The following is a 15,493-nucleotide window of genomic DNA, read 5'->3' as shown; positions in this document are numbered from 1 at the left end:
CATGCCTCACATAACAACCCTGGGTTTATGCCATTAATCTCTGTCTGTATCTTACAACCATGTATTTCCTTGGGGGCCTCCATCTACGTACTAAGAAGGGCTGATCCTGCTTGGTTTATGAGATCAGATTAGCCTGAGCAATTCAAGTTAGGTTTGGATTAAAGTTACTGAACTGTTGTTTTCATGATGAGACATCCAAGTGTAAATGGAAACTAGTACAGGAGCAGACAGACCAACTAGAAATCAATGAAACAATTAATATACGTGTTTGCATAAAATGCAAACTACTCTTCCCAGATCTGGATCAGTAAAATATAAAGGTAAAAGGTAAAGGTATCCCCTGTGCAAGCACTGGGTCATGACTGACCCGTGGGGTGACGCCCTCTAGTTTTCATGGCAGACTCAATACGGGGTGGTTTGCCAGTGCCTTCCCCAGTCATTATCGTTTACCCCCCAACAAGCTGGGTACTCATTTTACCGACCTCGGAAGGATGGAAGGCTGAGTCAACCTTGAGCCGGCTGCTGGGATTGAACTCCCAGCCTCATGGGCAAAGCTTTCAGACAGCTGTCTTACCACTCTGCGCCACAAGAGGGTCTCAGTAAAATATGATAACCATTAAAAGACAAATACTTTTTGATTTCACATCCACAAAGTATTTTTCTGGATCTGAAAGCAACTTTGGTAGACATTTACATAGAAACCAAATGACAAAATATCATCTTATTATTCTCTATTTCATCATAATATAGAACTACTAGTATCAAAGCCCATTTTAAAAATGGGCTTTGAAAGAGGCGGCAGGTAGGAAGGTGTGAGAGGGTGGCTGCGGCTCCCTTTGGCCCACAAAGCTCCCCCCCCCCAGCTACCTCCCAGCAAGAGCGTACCTGCGGGGTGCAAAGATCCTGTCACTGGCTCTCTCCTTGTGGGCGACAATGGAGGCCGCAGCCACAAGTCTTCTAGGAGGCAAGGAGGGAGGGTGGGAGCGGGAGGGGGAGGGGGAGGGCCAGTCAGGGTGGACCTGGATCGACAGGGCCCTGGACAGTCTCCTCCCAGGAGGCTGTTTCCCAAATATATAAGGTAGTGAAATAGTGTTAAGGATATGCTGTGTCCCAATATACATACTTTGCTGGATGTATTGCTGACAAACAGTTGTGGAGAAGGAAACTCAAAACAAAACTGAAAAGTAGTAATAATTAGCCAGTAATTTCTTGGTTTGCCTACTTAAATCACCTTTTAATTTATTATAATTCAAAATATGAAAGCTAGTTCCCTGCACAATATTTAATACTTTTTCTGTATTGAGGACTGAGGGAACAAAGAAGGGAGTGAGGTTGATAGGAAGAGTACAATCAGACAACATTCACTTGGAGACAAAATGGCCACAGCCTTTATTGAATACATTTGTAGGAAGCAAGGCATAGGACACAGATCCAGAACTGGGTCACCTGCCTGTCAGCCAGTCACACAGCCATTCACCCCAGCATGCCTACTGGGGGAGCTGCAGGAAGAAAAGTACAGGATCAGACATGAACATACTCTACCATGTGAAGGTTACAGCCAGACACCAGTCCTTGAGTTGGGCATAATGTGGGACAGCTTAAACTTCAAGACCCCTTATGAAGGGCCCCAGATCAGGAGAAGTAGAAACACACCCCAAAATTGGATCTGGTCCAATGCTCCAACTGCAACAAAGGCATGCAATATAACCCACATACCAAATGGAAAGCCCAGAACCAACTGATCCAGCCACAACTCCTCAAATAATAGGAGCAGACCAGAGTGAACAATTCTGTCTTTCAGGCCATCCTAGAAGCCCAGCCCCTCCTCACTAGCCACCTGAGCTGTAGCCAGGGCCACCCACCTGCTGAGAAGCCAAAGGGAAAATTCCTCCCCTTCACTAACTTCTGAGCCCTACAGCTGCAAAACCACTGAAGAAAGACTGGTGCCCTCTCTTCTTGCAATGCCTCTACATATGCAGAAACATTGTTTCAAAGAATCTGGAAGACAAACTCTAAACCTTTCTGGGTCTTTTATTATTAAATCTTTTAATTAAATGATAAATGAAATAGCAGAAGTAAATGCAAAATCCTGTCATCTGTTATTAATTCACTTGACTAAAAATGATAAGACTATGAACTTTTACAACATTTGCATTCTACTAGCTTTTTCCAGTCAACTCAAAGTAACTAGATATTCCTTAGAAACTTAATTAACTTGTTAAAAAGAATCAAAATAGATTGAAGGTGCTGAACTACAGAGACTTTGGATTGCAACATCTACTACAATTCAGGGTTTAGGAGGATAAAATATTTCTTTTACACAATACATGGCATCTGTCTCTCCTCTAATTGTAGAGTTGTCGCAGTCCACAATAAAGGACACAAGCTTACATAAAAGGATGAAATATGATTCCATTCATAGTTCTTTCAGAAAACACACAAAAACTTACCAGAAACTCAGCATGACCTGCAAAAACTTTCTTAAAAATCTGAAGCAAAACATTGTATGCATTTTCTTAAGTATGACTGTTGACCCTAATGATTAATAATTGCAAAGGATTTGCATAACGTCCGGGAGCCATTTGTTTGATAATCACAACATTTCTGTTTTGCTTTGAAATCACTCAAAATTAGGCCCAAAAGCTATAAATTTGATAAATATGATATGCTAAAGCATGAATTTTGGATAGTGATTGTAGAGACCTGCAGCACAGGCTAAAATTGAGAATATGCTTCAGACACTGCAAAGAGCTTTCTCCTTATAGGCACAACCATGTACAATTCTGAAACAGAGCAGAGAACATTCTTCTCTCACACAACCATGGATGCAAAGCCAGATGGTTTTAAAAAACAGGAAAGAAATTATCCCTATATTGATATTGGCTGAGATAGATATGGCACAACTGTGTATAGGGCCATGAGAAAGAAGGCAGTGCTTGATCATAAACCCACTTTTAACCATGATTGGAGGTGTTACCTATCTATGCACTGCCTCTGAAACACTCCCCATGGAGATCAAAAGTAGAGCAAACAACCTTAGAAACAGAAATTAAACTAGAGGCTCCTTGGCCACCTTTGGACTCCTCCATTGAATAGCTTCAGATGTCTCTCACTAACCCAAGTGAACGGCGAGGCCCACCACTTGCTCCCTAGACCCCTTGCCCTTTGTGGCAGATGCAAGAAAGGGCCCCCCTCTCCCTTTCAACTGGAGAGTTCCTGGAAGGGCTGAGGGAGGCAATGGTCCAATCTCTGATTAAGAAACCATCCCTGGATCCGCAGGAGCCTGCCAACTACCACCCTGTCTTACATTTGGTGTTGCTAGGGGAAGGTGGTAGAAAAAGCTGCTGTGGACCAACTAACTGCATTCCTGGAAGAAACTTCAGTCCTAGACCCTGCTCAGTCAGGATTCCGGCCTGGCCACAGGGTTGAGACAACATTGGTCACCCTGATGGATGACCTCCATTGTCAGCTGGATTGAGGCGGGTCAACGCTACTAATACTACTCGATCAGCGTTTGACACAGCAGACCATGAGCTCACTGACTTGCTGATGCCAGAATTTAAGTGACAGCCTTTAAATTGCTCCTTCAGGGCCTCAAACAGAGGTTAGCAATAGAAGAGAACCTATCCCATTGCTGGCAACTTCAATGTGAGGTACCACAAGGAGCAGTTCTCTCCCCAATCCTATTTAATATCTTTATGCACCCTCTAGCCCAGTCGATAAGGGGGTTCGGACCAGGTTGTCATCAATACACCCTGCCTGGTCCCAGAACACCTAGCCACAGTGATCCAAGTAACGGTCACCTCTAGGCTAGATTTTGCAACTCACTCTACACAGGTCTACCCTTATCCCTGACCTGGAAACTTCAACTGGTGCAGAATACAGCAGCCAGGGTTCTTATGGGGACACCTTGGAGGGCCCATATTCAGCCCGTACTCCAACAGCTGCACTGGCTACTGCACCGGAGCAGGCTTAAGGTTCTGGTAATTACCTTCAAGGCCTTCTGGACCCTGAGTATCTGAGAAACCATCTCTCTACCTATGCCTCCCAAGCCACTAACCACAAACCAGAACCCCCCATAAACTACATTAACAGAAAACAGACCATGGTGCACACAGACCAGGGGTAGTCAAACTGCGGCCCTCCATATGTCCATGGACTGCAATTCCCAGGAGCCCCTGCCAGCGAATGCTGGCAGGGACTCCTGGGAATTGTAGTCCATGGACATCTGGAGGGCCGCAGTTTGACTACCCCTGGATTAAACTGTTGCTTGTTATTGAGATATGTTGTTGTAACATACTGCTTGTTACTGTTGTTATTGAATACTGGTGTTTATTACACTGTTTGACACAAGTATTTTTACTGTCAAATAAGTTCTATACTAAATGTTTATTGTACTGGACCTTATAAGAGTTATAATGTAAACCAACCTGAGCTGGAAGGGAGGGTGGTATACAAATATAATATACAAACAATGTTATACTTTCCTGTGAACTGTTGCTTCCAGCCCAGGCCATCCATTCTAATGTACATACATACAGATTATATTGCTGAAAACTATGGAAGAGAATTATATTTAGCATACAACTCTGCTTCTGGTTCTCATTACCAGAACTATTATCAACAGCATTTAAGAAAACAGGAATGTATTTCACTTATCTATATACTTCAGCTACTGTCAGTCTTGTCATACCTCTCCAAAGGAAGGCAAAGCAAAACATTAATATATAATGAGGCACTAATTTCTGGAACACAGTCACAGTTTTACAGTGAAAAACTATGCTTAAAGACCCCAGCTGCAGTGCAACTGAGCTCTTGAATTCTATTGTCATATAGCATAGCGAGTGATTACTTTTGCCCCCTAAAAGTGCAAATAAGGTCTTTACACTAATTTTTCAGTATGTAGTACTTTATTAAGTTATACACTATGCCAGGTTAGGGCCACAGAATGCTTTTGAATTTATTCCTTCTTTTCATGATATTCCCTTCACTTGCCCAAAAAAGAAAAAAAAGAATGATTCTGTATGTGGACAAAAACTGACATAATAAAAGTTGATAATGTAGCTCTCTTAACAGGTTTTGATTCTACAAAAGAAAACATCAGGCACTTAGCAAATGGTTCAGACACAGAAAGAAAAATGTAATTCTTAGCTGTTCAAAGATATTCCCAAACATCACCTGCCATCCAATACCTTTGAAGTATCCCAAGCACAGCAGCTAGCATTTTAAGTACATGTTTAGGGCAAATACCATAATTGTTGAAAGTCGCTGATTATTTTTAGGGTGCAGAATGTCATTTTTCAATCTGTATATCTTCCATAGCTTGGGAGAGAAAACCCAGGAAATCTTTCCACTTACCCATTTATTATACCTAGTATGTAGTACTTAATTCCTCCAAAACCTTTTTGGGCAGACTGATGATACTTATTTAACCATGTTTTATTGTGGGATGAACATTTTGTTTCTCTAATTAGTAAGAATATTAGTAAAACAGTAGCCAAATAAACTGATATGCAATTTTAAAACCACATATTTGTCTTCTCGTGCAATATTGAATGTATGTTTTTTATTATCCTTACCTGTATGATCTTGTCATTAATTTGCAGACTATCTGTTTTGTCAGCAGGTCCATTTACCAGGATTCTGGATACATAAATCCCTTCTGCTGACTGCAGTGGATCATCCTAGGCACAAATAGACACACATTTTTTAAAACACACTGGTGTTGCACATGTGTGTCATCAAGGCACAGCTGAATTATGGTGACCCCAGCAAGGTCTTTCAGAGCCAGAAAGAGGCAGAATTAGTTTGTCATTGCCTGCAGAGTCTTCCTTGGCATTCTCTCTTCCAAATATTGACCCTGCTTAGCTTCTGAGATCTGATGAGATCAGACTGTACCATGGCACATTCACTAGGCATATTATTACATGATAAAAATATACTTTTCTAAATCTTGCAGTGTATATGTCAATGAGAAACACCATTCACTTTCTGGCTCCATAATTCATTGGTATTTTGAATGCAATACCCAGAAGAGCCATCAATCAAACTGACAGTAGTAGCCAGTTATTTCAACAGGTTTGACAAAGTTATTTATTCCAGGTTATTTTGGTCTATATTAACTGATTTTAGATATACTATTGCTCATACATATGAGTTACCGTTTACTGTTCATTATCTATTTAAAAATAAGAAGCACTATTTTTCTCCATTACTTTATTCACCTTGAAAATAACATCTAGTTGAGCATTTCATATTGTGTGATTATAACAGTTTATTCATAAGTGGCTGTAAGCTTAGGCTGGATCCAGTACAAGGATTGTGGTTCCGCTTGGATTTCCCTTCTCACTCAGCAGTCCTTTTTGATCCAAGGAAAGTTATTTTCTGGGCTTGCAGGATCCACATGAAATAATAGCCATGTTGGTCTGGAGGCTTCATGAAGGCAAACCCTCCTTCGTCTACCATTAACAGAGCTTCACTCACACATGAGACAAAGGAAGTGATTTCTTCATCTTTGCTGTCTTCATTGCAGCTTCCCAACCAGCATAGCTATTACTCCACACAACTCCAGATTCTAAATGGGGAGGGAAAAGAGGAAGATCACCAATCATCCATGCTTTTCTCTGACAGTCATGGGATAGGACCTTGAAGGTCAGCCAAGGACAATACAACATGACAGTTCATCTGTACAAATTTCAGTTATGCCCTACTTTTTTCCCCCCAAATCCAAACATTCAAATGCAGGGTTAGAAAAAAAGACATCAAATACTACCCCCACTATAGGTGAGATGCTAAACCATTTGATATTTTCAGAGGGCAAAGTGTAGCCTGTCAAAAGTGTAGCTTCAGGCACTTGGGCCTCATGACAAGCTATCTCACTCTGGTCAGTTGTATATATATTAGAAGTTGCTAATACAGCGACCAGCACAATTCTTTTTTAAAGTCTGAAGTACTAGAAGCAAGAAAGAGCTTTTTAAAAAGGGCATTGCATTGACATTGCTTGTTACCTGACTATGCCGTCCTCCAGTTATGTTAAATCCAAGAGTATCATTTTCTCTATGTAGCATTATGGTTAAGATCTTAGACTGTTCTCTCTAGGGGGAAAAACACAACACACTATTAATTTTTAAAAATCATAGTAACAAGAGTATATGACAAAAAGCTACTATAGTCATTCAAATTAAGATAATGGATACTAAAGCAAGAATGCAGAGCAAACCCATGTTACAATACAATACAAAAGCTTTTGTTGGCATTAAAATGAAGTAAAAACAAATACAATAGGTAAGAGCGAGTTCATTAAATTCATTATAAACATAGAGTTAGCTGTAAAGATGGTGCCTCAAAACACTGCAGTGCAGGAGGTTGTTGTGCGAACAGATCCATCGAACCCATGTTAAACCAGTTCACCATCAAAGAGTTCCATTTAGAAACCGTGCTATCAGACTGGACATAACACACAAAGTGTATAGCTGATCTTTCTTATTATCTATGTTTAAACCACACTGAACAACGTGCAACTTACATTTGTGTAAAACAGAAAGAATATTAGAACACTATAATAAACTATATTTTAATGTACTCAACAGTCACCTCTCAGTCTCTGTAACAGCATTCTAATGAAGGAAAGATATATATGTTTTGAACAATGCCTGCACTTCAAATAGAAATTATTTGCAGTAAGGCTCTGTCTGTCTGGAACTGGCAGCCTTACAAAACACATTTAGGGTAGCCATATTGTGATCAAACTAATTTGTGTCCCAATGAGACATTCCACTGCTTTATATGATTTATACATACCTGCATTCATTTTTGTTTGTTAGTTTACAAGCACCACTGCAAATAAAAAGGTAAAGGTAAAGGTATCCTCTGTGCAAGCACCGAGTCATGTCTGACCCTTGGGGTGATGCCCTCCAGCGTTTTCATGGCAGACTCAATACGGGGTAGTTTGCCAGTACCTTCCCCAGTCATTACCGTTTACCCCCCAGCAAGCTGGGTACTCATTTTACCGACCTCGGAAGGATGGAAGGCTGAATGAACCTTGAGCCAGCTGCTGGGATTGAACTCCCAACCTCATGGACAGACAGCTTCAGACAGCATTTCTGTCGCTTACCACTCTGCACCACAAGAGGCTCCCACTGCAAATATAGTACATTTAATACACATCATCAAGCATCCATAGATCCATAGGTTACATAAAAGACAGGTGCCTATTCCAACAAAGTACAGTAAACAAGTTGCTCAAATGTATGCCTTTCTTCTGTTGGATATGCTGTAACTCAGTACAGTAATTACGTTTCCTGTGATTCTTAGACAATTATGGGGCTACATACATAGTCTCCATTTTGTCTTTCGCAGTATCAAATACCTGAGGGAAGTCAAAGAGAAAGTTCCTCCTACCCCTGTCCCAATGACAATTCCCACACTTAGTCAGTTTTCCTCTGAGGGCCAGGTTGGACTAGGATCTGGGAGACCCAAGTTCAGATCTCAGTTCCACAATAGAAGCTTGTTTAAATATATTGCTGGGTCACATCTCACACAGCCTAACCTAACTTACTGGGTTGTTGTGAAAATGACACGGAGAAGGGGAGAATGACAGCACCACTCTGAGCTCTTTGAAGGAACCAAAGACTTCATAAATAACTCAAGGATATGTGGTAGGAATTCTTCCTTCCTTCCATTTTACATTGCCATTCCAAAAGGCTCAAGGCAGTTTGTAGTCCTGTAGACTACAACCAGATGATTCAATAATTTTTCTCTGAAATGACTGGTAACACTTACAGCAGCCTTCCTCCAACATAGTAATAATCCTAGATGTCTCATGTAGTACCATAGTATTATACCTGGCCTCAACACACACAACAACAACCTCTTTCTAGAATATTATGAATGAAGTCTAGACCTCACTTAGTGTACTGTGTTCAGTTTGGAGAACCACAGCTGAAGAAAGATGTAGACAAACAGGAGCATGTCCAGAGGAGGGCAATACAGATGGTGAGGGACTCGGAATCCAAGCTGTATGAGGAAAGGCTGAGGGAGCTTGGACAGTTTAGCCTGCAGAGAAGACAACTAAGACGTGATATGATAACCATCTTCAAATACTAGAGGGGCTGTCATATAGAAGATGGAGCAGAGTTGTTTTCTGTGGCCTGAGAGGGTAGGACCACAACCAATGTATTGAAATTATTTTAAAAGAATTTTTGGCTAAACATCCAGAAGAAGTTCCTGACAGTCAGAGCAGTTTCTCAGTAGAACAGGCTTCCTCAAGAATTGATGAGTTCTCCTCCTTTGGACTTTTTAAAGCAGAAGCTAGATAGCTATCTGACAGAAATGCTGATTCTATAAACTTAGGAAGATTGTGAATGGGTGGGCTGTAAAGGTTTTGTCAGTGCTTGGCTCTTGTGCCCCTTTCTTGCATGTCCAGGAAAATGCTGATCGCCACTTTGGGGTCAGGAGGCAAATTTTCTCCAGACCACAGTGACCAGGGATTCTAGTTTTTTTTTTGTTTTTTTTTTTGGGGGGGGGTATCATCTTGGCATGAAATTGGTGTCACTGTAGGCAAGCCTATAGTTGTGAGTTTCCTGCATTGTGCAGGGGTTTGGAGTGGATGACCCTGGATGATCCTTCCAACTCCATGAACCTATAGATTCTAAAACACCCAGAAACAATGTTGCAGATAGTGCTTAAGAAAAGAGCCTCCAGTAGCTGTAATCACTGCCTTTTCTTAGAAATATGAAATACCACCAAAGACAACAGGTGAGTATACGCAGAATGATCACCAGCCACCTCCAACTTCCACAAACCCGAGACTAAGGGGGCAAATTCCATGACAATAGTTTTACCTTCTAAAATTAAAGTCTTGATACTCAAGGCTTCCTGATACTCAATACTTTCTGAGCACCCTTCTAACTAACCCGGAATGTTTGGATTAGGTAATGGCAATGGGGGGGGGGGGCAGGGGAGACGCTGCCTCAAAGTGCAGCAAGGGGCGGGGAGAAGAATAGCACTCCGCCAGGTCTGGTGCTCACCTTGCTGAGCGGCCCGCTCCCCCGGTCCCTGGGAACGGTTCCAAGGTGGCTCAGGTACTGGCTCAACGTGTGCTGGAACGCGAGCGCCGTCAGCTGCACCTCGTTCTGCAGTGCCGCCAGCAGCGTCTTCTCCCGCCTCTTGAGCTCCTGTCCCTGGCTGGCCGGGAGGCTTCGGCGGGAGCTCAGCGCACGCGGGCAGCAGGAACTGGCTGGGTCCCCCGCGTCGTTTGCCTCACCGCCGCCAGGCTGCCGCTTTCTTCGCACCACTGTCCTCCCGCAGCCCTCCGGGACGCCGCTGTCGCGCGTGCGCAGCTCCCGGTCGAGCCCCTCGGCGCAGTCCTGCCCCGGGCGGTGTCGGCACCTGGCCGGGCCGAAGGCGCAGTGCTCGACGTGGGCCGCCAGCTGGCCGAGGAGCACGTGCCTTTGGCAGCCCCGCGCGCGGTAGTCGCACTTGACCGGCAGCCGCTGCACGAGGTTCCTCAGCGGCAGGACCCGGTGCAATTCCTGCACGCAGATAGGCTGGCAGCGCAGGGGGCAGCGCCGCTGCCGCGCCGCCCAGGGCAGCAGGCAGCTGGCGCAGAAGACGTGGCCGCACGGAGCAGAGAGAGGCTCGTCCAGCACTTGGCCGCACAGCTGGCACCTCAGCTCGGCATCCACCGGCTCCGCAAAGCGCTCCGTGGCCAGACCCATGGCGGGGGCGGACGGGCGACTTTGAGGCGGCCCCCTGAACTTTTCTCCTGCGGCCGCTTGCCCCGAGGAGGAGGCGGGCACGAAGTCGGCCCACAAAGGGAGGAGGGAAGGGGAACCCGCCGCTCGCAGTGGCTTGGCTTTGGGGTTTTCTGCGGCTCGCCAGCCCAGCGGATGCTGCCGCGTTCCCTGAGATCGGCGCCGCCGTCCACTAGCGCTTGTCTTCCCGCACTGTCAACACCTCCGCCCTTTTAGGGCTGCCGCTGGGAGGGGAAAGGGGCTGGCTCCCTCTGCGCTGAACCGGGATGGCAGCCCGACGCCCCAGGTTGCAATGGGGGCGGGGAACAGCGGGAGAGAGAGCTGCCCTCCCTCCCCCCCCCCAGAAAAGCCCACCGATGGGAGAGCAAAGGCAAAACAGCAATTGCCTTTACCTGCAAATCGGAGTGCCTAGGATGCTATTCTTAATCTCCCTGCAAGGCTAAATTTGGACCAGAGATGGCTCTTGGTACATGCCAGACAGAATGTCACTGAATATTTTATTACTACTCAATAGAAGAAGAAATATACTGCTGGGGTTCCTCCCCTCCTCCACTCAGGATAGTTTGGTTTATTTTTATCTGTTGACTTAACAAATACATTTGTTAATACATCATATTACACTGTGCTTGTGACTGGGATGAGAGCAGGGCCAGCGAGGATGTGCAGAGTGCTTTCCCTTCACTGATCTCTTAGAACAATCTGATCCTTTCCCTCTGGGAGGGAAAAGTTGCCAGGATTTTTCACCATAATTGAGACCATCATTGTTTTTGCAACTTAATCAGTATGTCATTGTTTCCGTGGTTTTGGTTTGGACACTGTTTGATTTCGCTTATTTTTCTTGCTCATTTGAGATGTTGGACAAGAGTTCTTTCTGCCTGCCTAATCTATAATTTCCACAAATGTTTTTCATCCACAAATCAAGAAACAGGAAAACATTTGCTGAAAGATCAGTCTGGGAGCTGATGTAAGCAGCACATGTGGATAAGAAAAGGAAGGGAAGGGCTGGTCCCTCTGCAGGAAAAGCAGAGATTCCCACCTCACTTGGCCCGCTGCTCTCTCTCTGCGGCCCTGCCCCACACAAGCCTCTCATTAATGGGGTGGGTTGGTCTTTAAATCCCAAATGTATGCACAATTATTTGGAAGGTAATGTCCTAAAAACACACTAGGTTATTTAAGGTTACAGCATGAAACTAAAACTAAAAACATGATGCAGTTATCATTTTTTCCTCTGGCTCTAGTATTGATGTTGTTGTGTTTAGTTAAGAGATTTTCTGTACCCCATCTTTCCAGTAAATTGAAATCCAAGCTGCCTGACAAACATTTTTGAACAAAGATCTAATTAAAGTACAATATAAATACCGTTTTGAAAGCAGTACTAACCTCATACATCCAAAACACTTTACAGTGAAAGCATTTGTAAGTTTGCTGTCTAATGGAAATCATTTCCAGAAAAATGCAGGACAGGGGTCATTCTGGAACTAAGGAGCTATACCAGAAACAGCTGTGGTGGTGGTAGCTATCCACAGGTTATCCAAGCAGTAGCTGCAGTAGCTATCCACTTCACATGGAGCAGAGCCTTCCCATGTGATTTCCAGATTCAGGTAAGACTGGGTGGATTTTTACATGTGTTTTGGCACTCTTGTTCAGTGTGATACATGAGGCAAACCATAGTAAGGACACTCAGTTTACCACAGTTTGGGCTCAGAATGTATTTAGAGTGCCAGAATTTGGTTTACACAGAATCATAGAGTTGAAAGGGGCCATACAGGCCATCTAGTCCAACCCCCTGCTCAACGCAGGATCAGCCTAAAGCATTGACCAATATAGGAGATCTTTTTTCTGGTAACATACAAAAACAATTTTACTTCACCAATTATATTCCTGGAAGAGGGCAGTATGTTTAGACTGGCTTGAGTCTTGGCACCACTAAATTTGCTCCAGTGGAGAAACATCACCATCATTATAGTTTCTCTACCAAAGCAAATAGTGACTCCCTGGGGCTGTTTTGAGATATGAATACAGCATACGGGAAGGCTGTTGCATTCGCAATCCAAATTGGGACTACTTAGTTTATTCCATTGTGGATCCTGCTGAATCCAGATGGATTTGAACTCTGGTCTTCCTCTCCCCCCCCCCACATTGAAACAGAAAAGTGTTCTGCACATGGTTAGGGAAGCTCAGAAAGGGAGGGGGAGCCAAGCACAGGAGGAGCCTCTTTCTTTCTTTTCTTGAAGGGGGCGGGGAGAGGATGGGAGACAGCAGAGGAGGGAGAAAGAAACCAAGAGGCAAATCTCTACTGAGAGTTTAGGCTTCTGGAGCTTCTGCTGGGAAAAGTTAGGGCTTCCCCTTTAAGGCAAGTTAGGGCTTCCCCTTTAAGCCTGAAAACCAGAAACTGATGCCCTGGCCAATCAGTGCTTCTCTACCAGGAGCTCAGCAGCAAATTTGGAACACGCAGATCTCTGCATGCTTTCTCATGCTTTCTCAATCCAATTCTTCAAATATTGAGGGTTATATCCACTCCAGGGCTGATTCTGCACTTACTTTGTTTTTTTCCGGTGTAGATCCTGCTGAATTCAGATCAATTTCAACTCAGTCTTCCTCTTCCCCCCCTTCCACAAATGTTCCCCATTGAAACAGAAAAAAACCTTGTTCTGCACATGGTTAGGGAGGCTCAGAAGGGGAGGGGGGAGCCATGCCTCTTTCTTTCTTTTCTTTTCTTGAATGGGGGTGGGGGAGAATTGAAGACAACAGAGGAGGGAGAAAAAAACCATGAGGCAAATCTCTACCCACAGAAGTAAGGGCTGCTGCAGCTTTTGCAGAGAGAAAATTAGGGCTTTCTCTTTAAGAAAAGCTAACAGCCTGGGCAGCCTTGGCCAATTAGGGCTTCTCTACCATGGAGTCAGCTGGCCAATCAGGACTTCTCTACCATGGAGTCAGCTGGCCAATCAGGACTTCTCTACCATGGAGTCAGCTGGCCAATCAGGGCTTCTCTACCACAGAGCGAGTGCTTTCTTATGCTTTCTCAATCCAATTCTTCCAATATTGAGGGTTATTTCCACTCTTAAATATTGCAGGGAAAAGGTACCAATAACTCGTGGTCCACGATGTCAAATATATTGATATCATTGTTATGTTTGTGTCCCATATTAGAGTCCCTTTTCCAGCAAGGACACAGATACTGGTAAAGCAACCATTCAACCAAGTATACATTACCATAAAACCAAGTTGTTTGCCAGGCTATGCCACACTGGCAATATAATTTCAGCAGACAACATTTCTGTAAGTATCCCAGTGTCTTATTGTAAGTATGGGAAACATCTGTTGATCTTCTAGTCTAGTTAGCTGCCCTCAGGGCATCATGAAGATCTTACCAGCAAACAAGGAGCATCCGGCAAGTTACATCTGCAGAACAAAGAATGTCTTTACTAAAAGCATTCTTTAGTAGTGTTAAATTACAACTGGAAGATCAAGCTCTTGTTTACTGTTGGAATTCTTCCTGGAATTTTGGAATAAGATGTTGCTGGTAGTTGTTGGGTGGAATATACTCTTATACATGCCCCAGTAGTTCCTACTGTCACTATGGCGGCTGATAGAGAAATATAGAAATCATGTGAAAGAACTGGCATCATGTGGAAGATAATCAGGTACTGGGGAAGGAGAACTGTGGAAAAGGCTATGGGTAGTCAAACTGCGGCCCTCCAGATGTCCATGGACTACAATTCCCAGCGTTCATTGGCAGGGGGCTCCTGGGAATTGTAGTCCATGGACATCTGGAGGGTCGCAGTTTGACTACCCCTGGGCTATAACATCACATGATGCTGCTTCCCACATGATAGCTGGGGTATTACTCATTATCTGAGTAGAAGCTGCAATTGTGCCAGTTGACCATTAGGGGTTGCTACCTAATCCAGTTTAAGTAATCTAGCAATTTTCAAGAATATATAGAGAAGAATTATGACCTGGATAGCCCAAACTATCAGGGTTGCTATGCAGAGGCCACCTCTGTTTGTTACCTATAAAACATTTTGGGATCACCATAAATCAGCTGTGACTTGCAAAAAGGGAGAAAGAGAGAATAAGTATTTATTGAAATAACATTTAATTGTACTATATAACATTTATAATGAAAACCTGGCCTTAATGATTCTGAATTTCAAACACAATGCATGCATGATGGAGAACAATACATTTTGGTGAGATAAGTTTAATGTTTAAGATTAGTAAGAAAGGAAGTAATGAGACAAACTAGAAGCAAGAAACAGCTCTCTTGTGGACATTGGAAATCCTGGGAATTTTAATTATTAAATACAAGAATTAATGTAGAAGGATGATCTTTGTATGTAACTATTTTTTTTCTTATCCATATATTACATATAATATTTAAAAGACTTTCAAAATATATTTCTACATGACCATGATGAAAGCACAATCAGTGACATGATCATGTAACTTGACATTCCCAAAATGTCATCTATTCACTACGCAAGATCTATGCATCATAGAGATTTTTTGGGGGGAAAGAAAATGATTATCTTTAAAACTTACTCTCTTGGCTAGGATATAAGAAGTATTTTCTGACATAAGGGCAAGTTTCCGAATTCTGTAAAACTATTTAGATAACAAAAGTGTAATTGTGCTCCCCCCCCAGTAATATACAATATCTTTGTAGCTGTCAATAAGCTAATCATCATTCATAAATCATCATATCAACAGAAAAATAAATTGGTAAACCACGTAAT

At 43.3% G+C, this 15,493-nt stretch overlaps 1 protein-coding gene across 2 annotated transcripts in view; it reads right to left on the bottom strand.

Annotated features, from left to right (window-relative positions):
- The window catches only part of PDZRN4 (PDZ domain containing ring finger 4), a 347,368-nt gene that overhangs the window by 301,164 nt on the left and 30,711 nt on the right, over positions 1 to 15,493 (bottom strand). The window contains exons 1-3 of one of the 2 annotated variants that reach the window (XM_077338567.1): positions 10,029 to 10,741; positions 7,008 to 7,094; positions 5,580 to 5,684 (exon numbers count right to left, since the gene is read on the bottom strand). In XM_077338567.1, coding sequence (XP_077194682.1) covers positions 5,580 to 5,684; positions 7,008 to 7,094; positions 10,029 to 10,718 — 882 coding nt within the window. In that variant the 5' untranslated portion in view covers positions 10,719 to 10,741. Of the gene's footprint in view, positions 1 to 5,579; positions 5,685 to 7,007; positions 7,095 to 10,028; positions 10,742 to 15,493 lie in introns of those variants that run through there. The other variant, XM_077338568.1, reaches the window with a different exon arrangement.

This window comes from Paroedura picta, chromosome 5, assembly GCF_049243985.1.
Source record: "Paroedura picta isolate Pp20150507F chromosome 5, Ppicta_v3.0, whole genome shotgun sequence".
Taxonomy (NCBI): domain Eukaryota; kingdom Metazoa; phylum Chordata; class Lepidosauria; order Squamata; family Gekkonidae; genus Paroedura; species Paroedura picta.
The sequence above is the reverse complement of the archived record's forward strand: the minus strand, read 5'-3'. Positions and strand labels throughout refer to the sequence as shown.